The 15,775-nt window shown below is 42.6% G+C and overlaps 1 protein-coding gene across 1 annotated transcript in view; it reads left to right on the top strand.

Moving 5' to 3' along the window:
* LOC118409520 (protein 4.1-like) overlaps positions 1 to 15,775 on the top strand; it is a gene marked incomplete in the record, with an annotated part of 43,846 nt that overhangs the window by 25,289 nt on the left and 2,782 nt on the right. The window contains 12 exon segments of the mRNA XM_035810593.1: positions 2,636 to 2,809; positions 3,923 to 4,031; positions 5,079 to 5,231; positions 6,681 to 6,778; positions 7,213 to 7,400; positions 7,728 to 7,864; positions 9,997 to 10,062; positions 10,841 to 11,002; positions 11,544 to 11,717; positions 12,552 to 12,779; positions 13,575 to 13,655; positions 14,625 to 14,702. Of these exon segments, the coding sequence (XP_035666486.1) occupies positions 2,636 to 2,809; positions 3,923 to 4,031; positions 5,079 to 5,231; positions 6,681 to 6,778; positions 7,213 to 7,400; positions 7,728 to 7,864; positions 9,997 to 10,062; positions 10,841 to 11,002; positions 11,544 to 11,717; positions 12,552 to 12,779; positions 13,575 to 13,655; positions 14,625 to 14,702 (1,648 nt within the window).

Here is a 15,775-nt window from a genome sequence, read left to right on the forward strand (position 1 = left end):
CATTATCGAACTTGACCTTCTGCTTACTCACAGCTTTAAGCTTTATCATATGTTTTAGGAAGGTGTTTACATCAGCCAGCTACTTAATCCTTACCTTGCACAGGTGATAAAACTATTAAAATCATGCACATCTGTAAAATGTTTTTCAAACGACTTCATAACAACATAATAGAAGACATAAGTGCAGTGAGAATTTATTTGCGTACCGTTATGAAATTGGCTATCGATTCGGCGGGTGTGAAAACTGCTGTACCCTGCTTGTACATCCTCCGCACGTCTACGAGAAACACCCGCTGTTCCTGCCAGGCGGCCTTGTGCTGGCCTCGTCCTCATACATTATTGAACACGCCCAATGGGGAGTATCAGAGTGTGGAGAGACGGCAGCCGTGGATTGATTGATGTCCAAAAAAGGATTTCTTTCCTCTCAAGGGCCCTAGAGAGATGAACAGTCATGACACAGTAGCGACGTGGTGTAAAATCCACCAAAATGAAATAACCAGTGTGAAACGAGGAACGGATGATAGCGGCCTTATTTGATTTTTAAGAATTTTCTATTTGATGCGCCTCTGGTTGGCTGTAGCTGCCGAGTGGTTCCAGCATGTCTGATTGCTGTTGACCTGTGTCAAAGTGGGGATTTTCAGAGCACAATCTTCAGGACAGGTTGTACTTAAATCTTGTAAGGCTTGCACCAAATTAAAGGTCTTTGACAGAATGATTGGTGTTATCATCCATGGGGATTTGACCGAACACTTCTGTGTTTCCTTAAATTCGTACTGTTAATTGCTGTTGTGCTACTGGTTCCCTCGGGACATTGACCCCAACTTCACCTGTCAAGTGAATGCAGCCTGTATGTCACACCTGTCTTCGCCTTGGCAAATCAGCCAGTTTCCTATTAAAGCTTAGGATATGTGGACCCAGGCATGCTTCTCTACTGAGCCTTTTCCTTAATAACATCATGCCATTAGGACTTCATGGAGATCTATCCAATCAAAATGATACATATCAAATTCTGTCATTCTGATGTTCATTTCTAGTCTTTAGGCAGTACAGTGTAAGTGAATAGTGAGGTTGTAGGAAGAAACACCTAAAGTACAACTATTTTTATTCCCCTGGTTGCAGTTTTGTTTGATGGTAGAGGTTTGACTGTAGAGGGAGGTAGCTTTTTCATTGAAAATCAATATTTAGATGTTGTTGAGGAATGAGCACATTTGAATTATTCAACAACTGATACATTTAGAACCTAGTATCAGTCTCAATACTTCTTGTATTGCTTCAGACTTCTAATACGTTCAAGTTTTAATGAATAAGAGTGGCTTGTTGTCATTGAGGAGCTTAGTAGTGAATTTTTATTTTCAAATGATTCAAAAAGCACAATTCTAATTAATAAGCATACAACCTTTTGCACGATGGGAATGTTATGATACATATAAAGCCCGTGAATGCCATCATGTGCTCATCAGGAAACAGCTTCACTGGATTTCTGATAGTCTTCTAATATAAATGGTAATACAGTATCATCCCGAAATAATCGCGGTGCTAAATGACAGATTTTATCCTCAAGGGGGTGCTTGGTTCTGTTATGGATCGAGACTCCGAAGGCTGAGATTCTGGGTCAGGGCTTGAAATACTTTTTTCTGCATACCTGCACTGGTGTAGGTAACATTGCAAATTACCTGCACCAGACAAATTTTACCTGCACCACTCTGAATTTAGGAAGTATGGATCATACTAAAATTGTTCAGGAGCCATTGCTATTTTTACTTTATATGTGGTTAAGGTCAATGCAGCTAATAACAATCCATAGACACCTACATCATAGGGCATTTATTTATAAAACCCAGTACATGGACCAGTGCAGGTTAGGTGCATGAAGACACCAGAAATACCTGCACAGCTCCAATTTTACCTGCACTAACCTGCATATGCAGGTGGTATTTCGGGCCCTGTGTGTGAACCTACGCTGTTAAAGCTACAATACCTCGGGGATACATTCAGTCTCAGGTGATGAATGGGGCCTAATAATGACAGACTGGACGACATCATCTGTAGAAGGAAGTACCATTAGAGTAAGGAAAGGAATACCAGCGGGGAGGTGGAAACTCATCTTCCAAGCAACATATTGCAATGTATGTTGACTTTTATGTCAACAAAAATGTGACTTTTTCAAGACTCTAAAAAAAGTAATAACTCCACGGTCCCTTAGTAGTATATGTATTAATCAAGGGTCAGCGACCCGCCCTGAGGTGTATGCGGTGCCATAATTCATGGCTGGTTCCTATAACTACCGAATAAACGTCCGAGCGTAGTAAGACATATTACTGTGTCCCAAACTTTTGTTGTGTAGGTTTTTTAAAAAAGCTTACTTCAATAAACAATATCGGATGAGATAGTCCCATTGATGACAGAATGGTATTAATTAGAAGTTGAATCAATCTTTTCTGCTGGACACTATAATGTTTATTCAAACATTTCACACAGCATCCACTGTCTTTCTTCACCGACACTGACTGTCTGAAACATTTGAATAAACATTGTAGTGTCCAGTAGAAAGATTGATTCAATTTCTCCTGTTGAATTCCTGGATGAGTCATCTGCACAAATGTAATGCTGATGATTTTTTGTTCTCCCTACCCAGACTGCCGTGCTCCTTCGTGACACACGCCCTGCTGGGCTCCTACATCGTCCAATCAGAGCTGGGAGACTATGACCCCGAGGAGCACAGCGCAGACTACCTGTCAGAGTTCAAGTTTGCACCCAACCAGACCAAGGAACTGGAAGAGAAGGTCATGGAACTCCACAAAACACACAAGTGAGTTTGTTGCAAATGTTTTCTCAGAAAATGATAGAAGTAGGGCTGTCTTTAGGACTAGTCTGTGTAAGGCAAACTCCGCTGTCCGGGGCTGTAACTGCCCCCTCCCAGCAGATGTTGGGCGGGCTGCTATAAGCGAGATTTCATCAGGCTATCTCCAGGACCTGTCACTCCATCCTTGGACGGAAACTTTCTTGTTGGGACAGAGAAAATATTCCCCTTTCCATCCCAAAAATCTGAACTTAATTACATAGAATAGATGAAAATTTGTTTATAAGCTTAACATGACAGATTTAACAGCTAAAATGAACATCATGAGGTCCCAAACAATGAGTTTGGGGGAAAAAGTTGGGGACAGCCACAGAATTTCATAAACAATCTCTGCAATTTATTTTGAGACATGTGTAACTGGTGCTTATAACCAAGTTCCCAGCATTACGTACTATAGTTACTGGAGTCAAATTTTGAAGTATTCTGAATTCAGAATGGTATGAATTAAATATGGCCTAGAATTCATACGTTTTCAGTATGGATTGATGTCTCAATAAAAACAATGTGTTAGAACTTATTACTTCCTGGTAAATGGATTGGTACATAATGTAAAAGAACTTTATTTTTATGACTCCCATTTCTTTTGTTACATGTGGAGTGATCTCGCACTTTGTAATCCTCAGGTGCTGGGTGTTAAAATGGCATTAGAAGTTTTACTGGTAGCTATTACCATGTACCACAGCAACTTTATGTATGGCTAGACCTCAGCAGAGTTGTAAACATAAGCCATGTGATAAAGTGCTGGATTATATAGCTATGGCCGCGTGGTGCGTTGGATACACCCGATCCCTTGATCTCAGAAAAGTTAAGCAATGCGACGGTCCAAACAGTTCTTGGATGGGAGTCCCCTTGAACCAAGGATGACCGGATACTGTAGCTTCACGAAGCTTTACACGAAATCGTCTTCCGGGAGGGACGTAAAACGGGGGTTCCGTGCTCGAGCCGAGGAGGTGCCTTGACCACGTTTATCAGCCTCATTACTCATTGGGTACCTACTGGATACAAATACACCAGATTTTAGTATTATTGTTATCATTATTATTATTATCATCTGTTGTGCAGGGGCCAGACACCAGCAGAAGCAGAGCTCCACTACCTTGAGAATGCCAAGAAGCTGGCGATGTACGGAGTCGACCTGCACCATGCCAAGGTGCGTCAGGACGAAAAAGATGTGGGCATTTTCACCTTTTTCCTTGCACGCTATTCTGTAGCTTTTACTGTCACTGTAGATGTAGTAGAGTACCGCCTTGGTGCCGTAGAAAATATCGCTTGTGTTGGTAAAGTTATACCCTTGCACTTCCAATCCATACTCCTCAACCCGTTGCATGCAATGAGGCTTATGATTGCTGTAGTTCAATTTCATGCAGGTGAATCTCAAAACTTCCTTCTCCATGGTTGAGATCTGCTTGTTGTGTATCCTCAACTCTTTTGACTTTCCTTCATACCAAAAAAATGACTATGTGAACTTCCTCCTATAACAGTCATCTATTTGGAATGCTGTGAATTTATGAACCTTTCGGATTTAGTATTTACTTTATCATCTCAGAGACACATTTAGTGCTATAGAACTGTATTGGGCCCTCTTCTGAAAAGGCAATCTTGTACTGCTCACAATTACAGAAACGCTATATCATCTTTGCTAGTTGAAAAGTGCACATGGAAACATGTTTGACTTCTTACTTTCAGCAGCTACCTTGTACGCTCAATTCAAGGGAGCTTCAGGGAAGAGAGGACCACATCTCCGGTGGTCCTGAACAGTATATGTACCCTTGATGAATTGTGCTAGAAATTAGGCAGAGATTACTGAGTAGTGCTATGTTTGATAATTTGTGTCTCCATGCTGTTTTATCCTTTCTTTTGAGTCTTTTTGAGCCCTTCTGTGTCAGTGACATAAGTTCTTACTGTAGGTAACGATTTGTTATTCAGTAGGTGATGTTCATGTACACAGAATCTGCAGGTTGGTTAGCTTTGTGATTGAAAAGCTCCGCCATGCAAGAGTAAATGGTACTGCAGACATAGTGCACCTTACAAAAGATTCAGCTTGCTTATCTGAAAGAAAGTGCTTGTTTGTACCTCATTGTTTGATTACCCTTTTCTTTATTTTGTTGCCATTGAGTTACATTTTTCAGCTCACCCAAATTTTGAAACAGAACCATTACATGTTGCCACTAGATGTGGAAGAAGGCTTAGAATTTAATGTCTTTTCTTTTGTTTGCAGGACTCTGAAGGTGTGGACATCATGCTGGGGGTGTGCGCGAACGGTCTACTGATCTATCGGGACCGGCTGAGGATAAATCGCTTTGCTTGGCCCAAAATCCTGAAGATCTCTTACAAGAGAAGCAACTTCTACATCAAGATCCGACCCGGGGAGGTAAGGCTCGTTGTGTGCTGATCGTTAAACAGTTCAGCTTTCGTTTTGTCATGAGAAGCCCTGCACAGTCTCAACACTTCAAGATTATGGTTGGTCCATCTCTCCAAACTTAAAGTTTACCTTGAAAGCTAGTAGTACAATGGCTGAAATAATATGAAGATGGTGCAGATCTGACCCTGTTCCTTGCTACACCATCTGTGCACCCAAATTAGTAGTGGTCACAAGATTTCAAGAAGTAAAGGGTTGAAAAATCTGTTTCTTAGAATGAGAGGTTTTCCAGGATTTTACAGCTGGGCTTCACATGGAGACTTCTAGGAGCATATCTTCCTTTCCTTTGGATCATATCACTTTCCTCGCTTCGTCTGTAGCATAGTTGCCTCTTTCACACTGAACATTTTCCTGGTTGTTTACCTCACTAACATTTGCGCATTTCTGCTTCTACCACCCTCACACTAACTTGTGTACAATGTCTCGACGTTCCTCTCACTTTTGTTCCAAACTAATCAGTCCAGACCTTTCCTCTGACTTTCGAGTCCAACCTTCTCTTGTCTCTTCTTGCCCTTGGTCTAACGGATCGCATGCCGAGCCTGCTTTCGTAATCAGGAACTAGAAAAGAAAGCCAGAAAGGTAAAATGCCATTGGCTCTCAGGCTTGCACGCACTGACCTTTCCAGTGATACTCTTGCTTATCAAAACAGCAAGTAAGTTGAACTGCATAAATCTCCGGCTAGCATTGGTAGGTAACATCTGCTCCGATTTTAAAATCAAGAAGTTTAATAGACCTAAACGAAATTTTTGGACCAAGCATGAAGAGACTATTCTTTTTTGACTGTTTTGCATGCTGTTAAATCAGACTTCTGTGTCCACTTTGATTGACAGCTTGGCGAAAAAAACCTTCCTTATGTCTCCTGTCTCGTGAACATCTTCTCTCTCTAACTCTCTCGCTGACAGCATCCATCCCCACTGATCTTGTGATGTGCTTGGTGATTATATATCTAATCCTGTCTTGCAAATTTTGCTCCAGGAGGACTCCCTCTTCTCACCAATAGTAAGTGCTGGATTCCTTCCTAGAAATCTCTATGAAGCTCAGCTGTCAATCGAATGATGGGACAGGTCTTTGCGGGAACCACAAAAACCTACTGTTATGCACCAAGCTCTTATTTCTGGAGACTGATGTCTCCCTCAACGAAAAGAAGACCCAGCAACACAAATTTCTTACACTTTTATCGCTTTGAGGACCATTTTGTGGTGAAAAGATTTTTTGTCTTGCAACAGTGTTGAGTCAGTATCGGCATGCAGACTGATGGGGAAAAAAACAAGTGAAAATGTTTAGGTCTGCTCTTGTTTGTCCGTGTGGTCAGGAAGTGTTTGTGGTTGCCCCTGTTTGGTGCACAAGAGTAGGTTGTTGTCTGAACCAGTCATCGTACTTACATGAGCCCTCTGTCCCCAGTTTGAGCAGTTTGAGAGCACCATTGGGTTCAAGCTGCCCAACCACCGTGCTGCCAAAAGGTTATGGAAAGTCTGCGTGGAGCATCACACCTTCTTCAGGTACGCAGTTTCATCCTTAGTAGTCCCGTAGGCCGTAGGGACAGTGGTTTGTTATTCACTGTATCTAGGGAGCCCAATGATCTCCTCCTACTGCCTTTGACCTCCCAAACTAAAGTCAGTTACACATTTTTACATCAGAGTGTGTAAAGTGCCTTTCCCAAGGGCACAAGTTTGGTAGCATAATAGCTTTGCCAAACACCCTTCACACTGTTCCCTATGTTAGATCAAACCTCTTTGCTAGATTTAAAATGTTTTCCACCCTTGAAAAAAATCCCTCAAGAGAGTTGTGAGACAAGTACTGTATAGCACCAGTCATCATAAAACAGGTTTGCTTGAAATATCTCAGCATTGCATGATCTATAAGTCTGCTTTCATACTATGCCATGCATGCTCATCTGTATTTAAGCCACTGTTATGTCTTTATTGCCATGTAGGCTGGTGTCCCCCGAGCCCCCACCCAAGAGCAAAATCTTACGCCTGGGGTCCAAGTTCCGCTACAGCGGCCGCACCCAACACCAGACACGACAGATCAGCGCGCTGATCGACCGCCCAGCTCCAAACTTCGAGCGGACCCTCAGCAAACGCTTCTCCAGCAAGAGCATGGATGCAGGTTTGTGGACATGTATGGACGGTTTTCTCTTTCTACTTGTTGGTGTCATGTGCGGTCTCACTAGCGAGTAGATCCCACACCATCAAGGCATCTGTAGTAACAGCACCGTAGTCTGCTTAGGTAGTTACTAACATGTAGCTTTCATCGATAGACTTGCATGTACAGAATGCTTGATAATGTCAAATGCATTGATTAGGTAATTTTTCAGATTAATTCTGCTTGAACATTTGATGGTATAAGAGAAATGACATGACATCAAATGAATGAGATGATTAAATTGCCACAAACCAGAACCCACCAAGCAAACGTCCACAGCTATAACCACATTTTCTATTCCAGCTCCTGGCTATGCCCCATACCGTGAGCAGAACCGACCAGACTTGTCAAAGCTCCCACCGGACATGTCTGCCAGTGCGGACGCTGTTGGTGCTGGGAAACTTCCGTACGCAGACGACGTCCCACCACAGGGTGACGAGGTGAGGATGTTAGATAGTCTGGGGCGGCTGTGATACCTTTTGTTTTATTTTGCATGCCAGAATCTTTTTTTTTTACTGATACTTTGAACAAATATTTAAATACTAACTGTTGTGTTCTTTGGTTCCACCCTCTCTCAATTCATTGTGGTGTTGAACATCATAGTCTGTTGTCATCGTCGGTTTTGTCTGTGTTTGTGGTGGTTGTTTATTTGTAGTGCATGGTGCATGGCATTGTTTCTTGTTTCTGTCTTGTGGGTCATCATAGAGTTTGGTGTTAGATGTGGTGTTTTGGCGCTAGTAAAGCTTTTTCTAGTAAGTAAAGGGTGAGTATTTGTTCCAAGTATCTTGTGTAGTGAGTGCAGTGTTTGTTTATTTGGTGGACTTCTTGTCAAGGAAGTAGTCTGAGACTGTTGAATTTTAAGCAAACTAACACGTAACCCAAGTAAGTATGAAAACAGCCTCTTCCAGACAAGAAAGTAGTTGTGTTCCCTGTCTGTAGTGTGGTGTTTTGAAATGTTGTTTGGTGAGTTGTGTCATGTATTTGTATCCATGTTTTACATTGTGCTGTTGTATGGCACATTGGTTATGATGATGTATTGTTGGGTGAAAGAAGTCTCAGAATGATTGCGCTAGATATGTCCTCCAGCCTTTTACTTTCTTTTCCATCTCATTTGAATTTTGCCTTGTGGCCGGTTTTTGCTTTTCATTTCATCAAGTCATACATAGTCTAAGGTATGGCTTAATCATAGCGTAGTATTGTCATTAATGTTTTTGTGCTTAGCTCATTGTTTATAGGCACTGAAGACTGCTTCCCTGGACACCAACAAATTCTTTTGACGTTGTTTACTGATCATCCTTTTTTCTGTGTGACAAGCTTTCGAGAAAATGGGAGGGGAAAGTTTGATTTGAAGGAACTTGTACAAATTGTTGATAAGTGTGATATACAGTATTTGGTACATCCCTAACTTAGCTGCAATCTAACAAACATCTTTTTTTATCAGGGAAGTAGCCAATAAGTGCATTCCTTGTATTTGTAACGTCTGTATTTTTCCCATCCCTCTTTCTCTCTCCTCCGCTGTCCCCACCGCCCGCCTTTATTTTTGGCCACCAGATCCCCTTCATTGACGCTGACACGACAGACGACTTCTATAGTGCCTACTCCCGACCGGGCGCCCAAAAGGCTTGTGCCTCCCATCTTTATTCTTTGTGTGCGCTGACTGCCAAACTAACCACTGTAGGAACAGAGTATGTCCACTGTAGGTTGTTTGTCGTGACGTCCTGCATCATATACCAGGCCTCATGCTCTGCCTGTTTTTTGACCACATGTACACGTTTGGTTTGTGGTAGGCAGGGGTCTCCTGCATGACGTGTGTTGGTTTGAGAGTGGTTTGAATACTCACCCAGTCCTCTATATGTGGTCTTGTCGACAGTGGTGTGTTGTGTGATGTCAAGTGTTACCAGAGTCACACCATCCTCTTCACAATATAACAAACCCTGTTGTCTCATTACCATCCATATTCATCCCTTGTGTCTTCCATTCCTCTCCTTCATTACTCGTTCTCCCTCATCACATCCACTGTTCATACCTCTTCATACACCAGCGTTTCGCAGAAGTACTTTTATTTTATTTTACATGTTCAATGCAAATGACCACTCCCTCATGAATTTGTCATATCCAAGACAAGGAACAGTTGAACATATCATGGCACAGGCTTATTGGATACCAACATGGTATAGCATACTGCAGTCTGGGCTTGTACTTAAAGATAAACACTCAAGATGAAGAGTTGTATGGCTCTCACATTGTTTATAAAGCTGCTGATACGATTATCTACATAAGAATGGTTAAAACAAAGGTAAGAATAAAACAATCTACTGTACAAATGACAGACAATAAAATCCAATGAAGTCAGATGCAAAGTTGCAAAGAATCTGACTTTTAAATCTCTTGCTATGTTACCAGCCAAAAGATCTATACATATCAGTAACTACTTTTCAGCTGTACTAACAGGTGGGTTATAAGGTCCTGTTGTGGGTGTTTCTGGTGTAGTGGGGAGTGGTTACTTGCATTGTCAGGTAGGGTTGTGCTGACGTGTGAACCGTCTGTCCCTCCCCTGCCTGTCCTACGGCAGAGCATTGCCGAGTCTTTGGACACGTTGTGCGAGGGGGAGGATTACTATCCACAGGGCAGCTTCAAGGTTTGTACCATCCTGACATTGTTGATGTCAACCATGTCCCTCCGTCCCTGTCTTCCCTGCCTTCAGCCCTTCCCCTCACTAATAGGTTCTTTCAAGACGAAGTAGGCCTTATAGTTTCATAGTAGCTTGAGCCATAGACTTTGGTGATATGGGCATGCATGGTGTGTATGCTTGTGCATAGCAATGGCTGGTATGACAGTTAATGTTTTGTTTCTCCCTATCAACGTATTGACCTGCCGTAAACGGCTGCTGCATGGCACGTGCTGGCTCAGCCATTTCTACAACCGCGCTAAATCCTGTAGACTCAAAAAAGGGTCTTGTTTTTTCATATAGCAACATTTCAGATGCAGCTATGTATTGCATAGCCTTTTCTGTTCCGTAGGTTGTCTGTGTCTGCTTCCCTCTCCCAAATTTGATGTGCCATATATTTTAGATGTGCATTCAAAATATCCTTGTCATGTTTTTTTGAAACCTCCAGTTTAAGGTCATTTTAAAGCTACTTGACTTAAGTGTTCTGAGAAATACAGTATGTGTCTCAACCTAGTTGTAAGAAGTAAGTGCATTGTCATTTTAATTCTGGGTCAATGAGGGACAATTTTTGCAATTGCCCAAAACTTGCCTCCAAATAGCAGAAAATAAGCAAGTAGGCTGAAGAGGACTGGCCTCCCCAGCCACGTAACAAGCAGCATATGGCCGTGGACTCCCCCCTAGAGATTCTGCATCCCTCACAGGGCCACAGTGGCCCGTTCTGATCGTCAACCTTCATTTCCACCACCAGAGTCAGGGAGAGAAAGACGCCGAGCAGCAGCGCAGACAGAAGAATATCCACGAAATGAAGATGGAGTTCCTGAGTCAAACACCCCAGCCGGCGCCAGGGGGTTGGGACGCCAGAACCCCTCCCAAGACCCTGTCCCAGCAGAAAGAGGAGAAAGAGGAGCATGTAGGTGTTGATTCCTCATAGGCCGGCTCTCCAACCAATCAGACTGCGGCATCTTTGCAAGGCATCTTGGGAAAATTGCTAGATCCAGCACAGAATCAAAACAATCAGCATCCACACAAAAAAATAAGCCTGGAAAACTTAAATGTTGAATAACACTGTTGAATAAAAATGTTGTGATTAACACAGCACAAAAATTGTTCTAAGATTGAGCTGTTGTGAACTGGTTGTTGACGAGTTACTACCATGCAGCCTGTGTTGTGATATTGCTTCTCTTTCTTCCTCTGACTTACACCCCTGTCTGGCCACCTCTCTATCTCTCTCTGTCTCCTCACCACTTTGAGACTGTCCCACTGACTTCACACTTAGCAGTACATCTTCCATGCACGTGTGGTAGTTGTGTGCTGCGTTTGCAACGCATGGGATATCTCCCCAGTGTGCTGACTGACCACTGGGAGACGTGTGTGTAGCAGGTACCTGGAGCACTGCTCGTGTGTGTATGTGGATGGGTGGGTTGTGTTCACCAGATTGGGTATCTTTACAGGAGGAGGCGGCAGTGCAGGAGACTGTGCCGCCCGTAGCCGAGCCTGAGGTGAATGGTGCACCAGAGACGCATGCTGCACCCGTGGAGCCTGCTCCCCCTGAAGAGTTAACAAATAAGGTTGATGATGAGATCCCGATTGTTGAAAATGCTGTGGTGGATGAACTAGAGTCCCAGGTGAAGCATGGTGGCAAGGCATTACATGTTTCTCACACCAACACACACACTTCTACACCCTCCCTTTCTCTCGTAGTCCACACAAAAGTAGACTCGTAGCTAAAAGTACAAGTCTCTTCCAGGGGGTCAAAGATCACTAAGCAGTGTAGCTGGGGAATAGGAGAAAACGCCAAGCCTTGCATGTGCTATAACGCTAACAGACATACCATTTCTTGTCAACAGCTTCAATGTTGTTTTGTTCGTTAGCTAATCTGCTGAGCCATACGTTTGAATGGCTTGCTAACTGTTCAGGACAAACATTTCCTAGGGCAGCTTCCCATACATGTGTAGCTACAAGGTGCTGTTTGCTCAGGTCTTGGGCTTGTTTCCCACTGACTGTAAGCATGACAGCTACATAGTACCCTTCTCGTACTAACTTCCAGCTTATACATCTCTACAGCGATCCTTGCATGAAGCAGGAGCGTATTTTGTGCATGTTGGGCATTGCTCATGTGTACGTTTTACTTGCATGTATTCGTCCAGCGGTTTTTGCAGGAGGCACACCAGTCAGTGACTCCCTACACCACGTCATGACCCACCCTTCCTGCTAACGTTCTCCCCACTAACACAAGTTTTCTGTGAGACTCATCCTTTTCTGTATGCCCTGTGGTACTAACCTGTGTTTGTTCCCTGTCTAACCCATATTGTTGTCTTGTCAGCACTCACACTTTTTTTTAGCTCTGTAGGATACTAACTTGCCTTATTGCTCTGCTGCTGTTGTACTTGTAGATGCTAGTGCGGAAATGTCATGACCCCCCGAATGTGATCCCTCATTGACAAGGCTTGTGATTTCAGGAACCCCCTACCGTGGAGGTTAAGACAGAAACAGTCAAATATGTGGCCTCCGACGAGGCCCAACCTGAGTTCACATCGTCTGTCCCTATTGTGAAAACTGAGTCCAAAACCATCACGTATGAACAAAACGAGGATGGGGAGCCCGACCAGGACCCTGGTGTGCTTGTCAGCGCGCAGACAGTCACCAGCGAGACTATCTCCACGACAACCACCACACACATCACCAAGGTATCCATGGTTACCGGTCACTACAGTCATGGGTTCCTCGCAGAACCACAATCACCACGTGAACTTAGGTTACACTAAATATACAGTATAGAGGTAGTAAGAGTAAGGCCCCAATCCATTGCCAGGTCCACATCACCGGAATTTAACTATCACTTAATACGTGCTGTACCTTGCATGTGCATTGTACCATTTACGTGTAAAAAAAAAAAAGCCATAGAAAATGGTGCCTGTATATTAATGGATACTAATTGAAGATTGCATTGATGGTATAACAGTAATGTGCAATAGCATCCTGGATATGGGAAATGGAGCATGTACATGTCAGCTAGCTCCTCTGATCTTGCATGTGTGCATGCTGCATGGATACATGCCTGCACTATAACCCATAGGATAATTTCAGTGGGACAGAAGTATCTGCCAATCCCTCGTAATATGGAAAAACCACAAGTTTCTCGACAAAATGTTCCCATCCTTAACTGTAGCATTGGTTTGTGTAATGTTGCCTCAGAGCAGTGCCTCAGCCCAAAGTTACCTCTCTGCACTGTTGGTCCATCTCTGCTAACAGGGAGTGGGTGCAAAATTTAATGTGCTGCAGGTGAAGATGTAGGGGGAGAATTGATGACGTGCCATCTCAGTAAACGCAAATGTTTTGTCGAGTAAACTGCAGGTTGTTGGCATTATGTGTACATGTAGATGTTCTATGTGGAGACTTTGCTATGTCAGTGCTGATCTGGTGTGTCCTGATCTCTCTCCTTCTCTCTTGCCTCTCCGTGGTGGTGGTGGTTGCTCCTTAAGACGGTGAAGGGTGGCGTGGCAGAAACACGCATTGAGAAGAGAATCGTCATTACGGGAGATACTGACATTGACCACGACCAGGTAAACCTTCTGTTCATTTGGCACCACCATGACATCCCTCCCAACTCTCATCTGCTGACCTCCACCCACCATGATATCTCCCTCCATATTATAACCCTACCGTCATCACCCGTGCTAACTAAAGTTACAGTCATTGCATTGTGCATTTAAAGTCTTAAAGTCAAAGAAATTTATGTTTCATCACATAAACACCACAATTAAACTACTCCCTAGAATTAATTACTTATGCAGTTTTTTGGGGTTGTGGGGAGAAAGATTGAATGATAAATCTAAGTGTACATCATGGTAATCATGCCATCACGCAGTGTGCATTCTTGTATATGTTCATCCGTCATTTCTAAGCATAAATGTTTTTATTTTGCACTCTCATGTTTATTTCTGTCAGCATTGCATGATTGTGATTTTGAACTTAGCCGTGGTTGCTGATGGTAGGACACCAGGCAATTCAAATTCCACTTTTTACATACTCTTTCCAACATCCCGGATGATTACTACAAGGAATGTGTTACATCAAGTAAAAGTTTTATGTAAAACTTTAAGGCCGTTGTATTAGATCTTGCATGGTTATTTTCAGTAGGTTGGAACTGAGTTCCAAGCCATAACAAGGACAATTAAAAGTTGCAAAGGTTGATAGATTTCAGGTATCCCATTCCAAATACATAGGAATAGTTGTTGATGGCAGGATTCTTACACTAAAGGAGTACAGTTTTAGGAGGGACTGTTGTCAACCTGAAACAGGATTGCAGCCAAAATTTGTGCTCAAACAGTAAGTGATTGACCCTGTCCTTTTTAGCTAGCTTCAAAGCATCCCGATTATTTTCATTTTGGTTTTAAACTTGGTATTAAGGGACCAAATAGCTCTCAAAATGGAATGGAAGATCACGAAAAAAAATGAAAGAAGCTCTCGTGGTAATGTCACTTAATGGAGCACACTATTGGTGTCTTATTGCCACACCTTACCTTGTGCAGTACATGAAGAAAGATGGCACGCTAGAGACTCACATGGAAAGAACCACTGTCCTCACAGGGGATTCAAACCAGGATGAGGTGAGGACACCCCCGTCCAGTGGTGTCTCCCTAGGTGGTGGGATCTAATCTTTAACCACAAGTCCTTGTTCGGCCCACTTCGTTCACCCTGATACGTGTAAACTTTTTCTTTGGCTTGCTCCAGCGTATCCATATGTATCTAAGTGTATCAAAATCAATTTTAGTACTAACATCTGTCATGTAGAGAAGGTAATACTCTCTAGTGTCTCTAGAAACTTTTTGATATTCCTTTTGGCTGAAAAAATTGTTTTTTTTAACAGTTCAAAGTCAATAAAATGTGTTACAAAAATGTTCCCATGTCTCTGCAAAAAGAAAGCTCTTACTGGACCTTTTCCTCCAAACTAACATTTCTACTTACACTCCACTTACAAACAATGAAATGTATTTGTTTTCCCTGACATAGTGCTACCATGAAATGTTAATACCAATAGTCAAAATGTATACATCATCTGTTGTCCAATGTTTAATCTTGATGGTATCTCAGTGACTAACTTGTTAATGATAAGGAGTAGAATAACTGAATCATGACAAATGAAGCTGTAAATATTTACTGGAAGGAAAGTGTCCCACATAATGCCTACTAATGAACTGAAGGTAGCAATAACTAGCTGCCAGTGACCGGTAACCATGCATACTTCGCTAATGTGTCTGCTCTGTGTTGTACAATGTTTTGTAGAGAGTCAACTCTCTAGCCTGACATAGTCTGACCTTTCGTTTTCAGTTTCCCCACCATATTCATTTGTTCATATGTAGTGCATGAAATCTGTTGGCATGATTGTAGACTCACAAGTTTTCGCAACTCAACGCAAAGCAACTCATATTGAAAACTACAAGCCATTCCAGTTAAAACTTTCCATAAACTTTAACCATGCTGGAAATGCCCTGCAAATAATCTTGTGCTCCATGCTTGAAATTCTTAAAAACATCACTTGCATTTAGTTTACTGCACAAGTGTGTCACAATGGCACTTTTGCACCTTACTCTTCAGTAGTGCTTTATGTGTTGCTTGCAGTAAGTGTTGTTGGTCTTCCTCTCAAAAGTACTGCATTTCACCACCTTGCACCTTCCAAGCC

The sequence above is a fragment of the Branchiostoma floridae genome, chromosome 2, assembly GCF_000003815.2.
Source record: "Branchiostoma floridae strain S238N-H82 chromosome 2, Bfl_VNyyK, whole genome shotgun sequence".
NCBI classification, from domain to species: Eukaryota; Metazoa; Chordata; class Leptocardii; order Amphioxiformes; family Branchiostomatidae; genus Branchiostoma; species Branchiostoma floridae.